General features: G+C 32.0%; 1 protein-coding gene across 1 annotated transcript; it reads left to right on the top strand.

The window, feature by feature from the left end:
- Window positions 1–419: 419 nt before the first annotated feature.
- On the top strand, window positions 420–1,628 carry LOTGIDRAFT_176549 (hypothetical protein; the record flags this gene model as incomplete). The annotated part of the gene is made up of 1 exon (XM_009054325.1): window positions 420–1,628. One exon carries the CDS (start codon window positions 420–422, stop codon window positions 1,626–1,628), a length of 1,209 nt encoding a protein of 402 aa, XP_009052573.1.
- Window positions 1,629–3,067: the final 1,439 nt, after the last annotated feature.

A 3,067-nucleotide genomic window follows, 5' to 3' on the forward strand; every position in this document is an offset into this window, starting at 1 on the left:
CAATCGAGATTAAACTGTGTTCATTCACCCCATATCTGGAAAAGAAAAATAGAAAATAAATAAAACTCCATTTATTTTTATTTGTAACTCTGTGAAATTGAGGGAACTTATCTTTAAATCGCAATTTTCTCAAATATAAAATCAATCTTGATTTAAAATCGATCAGTGAGTACAATAGTAGGTTTATTTATTTTTCTTAATCATCATAGGAACAATATCGCTAGAAACCATCAAGCGGCAATTAGGACTCTATGCTGATTATCAGAGGTTAAGGAAATTAACAAGTTGCAGAATCAGGACTAATAAAGACACAGCACATCAAGAATAATAAAGACACAGAATCAGGACTGATAAAGGCACAGAATCAGGACTGATAAAGGCACAGCATCAGGACTAATATACCCTTTCGAGATATAATGATGGGTGAACTGAAATTCGGATATGGTTGCAAAATGCTATTAGTAATTATAGTGATGATAGAAGTATTAGATATTTGTAAAGGGAACCAATGTTTTAATCCAGACACTGTTTCTGATGTACATATGGACTCTAGATTTGATTCTGAATATTTTCTAGTCCAGGCTTCAATAGGACCTGTTGATTGTATTAGAACATGCAAATCATGTGGATTATGTAAGTTTGTGAATTTTAACAAAAGGACTCTAGATTGCTCACTCCTGGCAGTAGAAGGTCAGTTGATCACTGACAATGATTATATTTCTATAGAGTCTTATAAATGGAATGATAACATGATGGGTGTATGTAAAGATCATAACTGTCCTTATAATACATTGTGTGTGGTAGAAGATGATAACTATACCTGTATACCATTAGGGTGTTTAATACCACAAATAGATAATATCAATGTCACTTCCTTCTACAGTAAGTTATTGTGGAATTTTGGAGAAGTTGTAGAGTATGCTTGTGAACAAGGCTTTTTTACCCGCACTAATGCTACTTGCTTGAGTACAGGCCAATGGAGTGACTTTCAGTGTACTGCTTTTTCTAAATGTGGTGATAATTCAGTCTGTGGTCTACAAGAAGAGAAGTTTTACTGGCTCCTCCTGATTGCTACTGAGACTCGACAGAAGGTCCATTGTAAAAACGCAATTGGCCCTTCAATATTACTAGCAGAATACAACATGGCATCAACTCCTGCATACAAAAGAACTGCTGGATCATGTGACTTGATTCCTGAACCAGAGCCACAGGCGCATGATATGGGTTATACAGATTATCAGATGACAAGAGTAATACTGAATCCTCTGAGCACAAAGATAAATAGTCCAGGGTTTAGTAATTCCACGTACAGTCTTCAGGACTTTGGAAAAGCCGGGGATTGCTATGCTGGAGACAACAGTAGTGAATGTGGTGTCATTGGAAGATTCATTATCAATACTCGTAACACTGGCTACAAAGTTAAAACATCAGTTAAATGGAAAACTTGGGGTACAGCTGGGGTGATTGCTAACATTACCTGGTCACCAGATGGTCATGTGATTGAGGGCTATTGTGGGGGTAATTGTGGAGGCTGTGAAGTTGATGGGAAAATTCTGCTGGAGTCTGACCCAGATTTTACCCCACTCTTTGAGTCAGCAGAACTATCATTTTGTAGATTTCCACTCTAGAGTTGTACTGTTATCTATAAATGTAGGTAAAAAATGTACTTTCGAAGAAGTGTGTCATATATTGTATTATATTGTATGATATTCTTTTGTGTTTTTTGTTATGATTTATGTAGATGCATCAATTGTTAGACTGAGTATTTATGAATTTGTAGATTTCCAGTTTTGTCTCATAGTGATCTATAGTGAGTCAAGTTTATTAGTTATTTCTACCATAGATAGGTTTATTACTATTGATTATTTGTAGATTTCCACTTTTATAATTCAGTAATTTAGTCAGAGATTTTAAAAAAAACAGTTATCTATTGTAGATTTCAACTTTTATTTATGAGGATTTTTTTAGTAAGAATGTAGTTTTCCAATCTTATTTAAATGTTATACTTAAGTATTTAGTTTTCTAAAGATTGAAGATTCTCACTATACAGATAGTGCCAGCACAATTATTAAGATGTAGATTTCCACTATTTTCTATACAGTTTTCTGTAGATTGTAGATGTTAACTCTTTTATATATCGTAGATTTCCACCATATAGATAGTGCCACCACAATTTATTATGTGTAGATTTCCACTCTTTTTATAAAGTGTTCTATATATCATAGATTACCATCCAAATTGATTACATGTAGATTTCCACATCTATTTATAAGGTTGTTTATTATTATAGATTTCCAATTTATAGAAAGTGTCTTTACAATTGTATATCTGTAGATTTCCACCACCATAGATAGTGTCTGCACAATTAATTATGTGTAGATTTCCACTAATATTTAAAAAGTGTTCTGTAGATTGTAGATTTCCAATTTATAAAATTTCAAATTACAAAATATGACTAAAAAAAATTTATTGTGTCATGACACATTTTCTTTAAAAAAATTATTTTATGATCTTCACATTTATTGTTATTTCATGATGCTTTTCAGAAACAGAATAAACTTTTAGAACGAATTGTACTTTCTTCGAAAAAATTTTTCTATAAAGTTTCATCCATTTTTGATTCTTGTAGTTGCTTTTTCTGAAATAAGATAAATTTTCAAAATAAAGTTGGAAGTTTAAAAATTTTGGACATCATGCCTGACATTAGAACCTATAACTAGAATTTGTCGATGTAACCAGGCAAATGACATCATGTACAGATTCCTAATGTTTAGCCAACTGTGCTACAACCCATGGCCAAATATACATATATATATATTTACTATGTCATGAAACATGTAGACATAGATAATATTTTGTTACAAAACTTTATTTATCTCTATTTAATAATTTCCTTTTACGTACACAATTGTTAACAGATCTAATCTGTATATTATCTAGTTATTAAGATGGGAAATAAATCAAGCCAACTAGCAATTTTACAATGTACATTGAAGAAAATTCTAAGCTTTCCAATTGGCTGAAGTCTAGCATACCAGCTGCCTCGCTTCTGGCCTTCTTTCTATGA

The sequence above is a fragment of the Lottia gigantea genome, assembly GCF_000327385.1.
Source record: "Lottia gigantea unplaced genomic scaffold LOTGIsca_2126, whole genome shotgun sequence".
NCBI lineage: Eukaryota > Metazoa > Mollusca > Gastropoda > Lottiidae > Lottia > Lottia gigantea.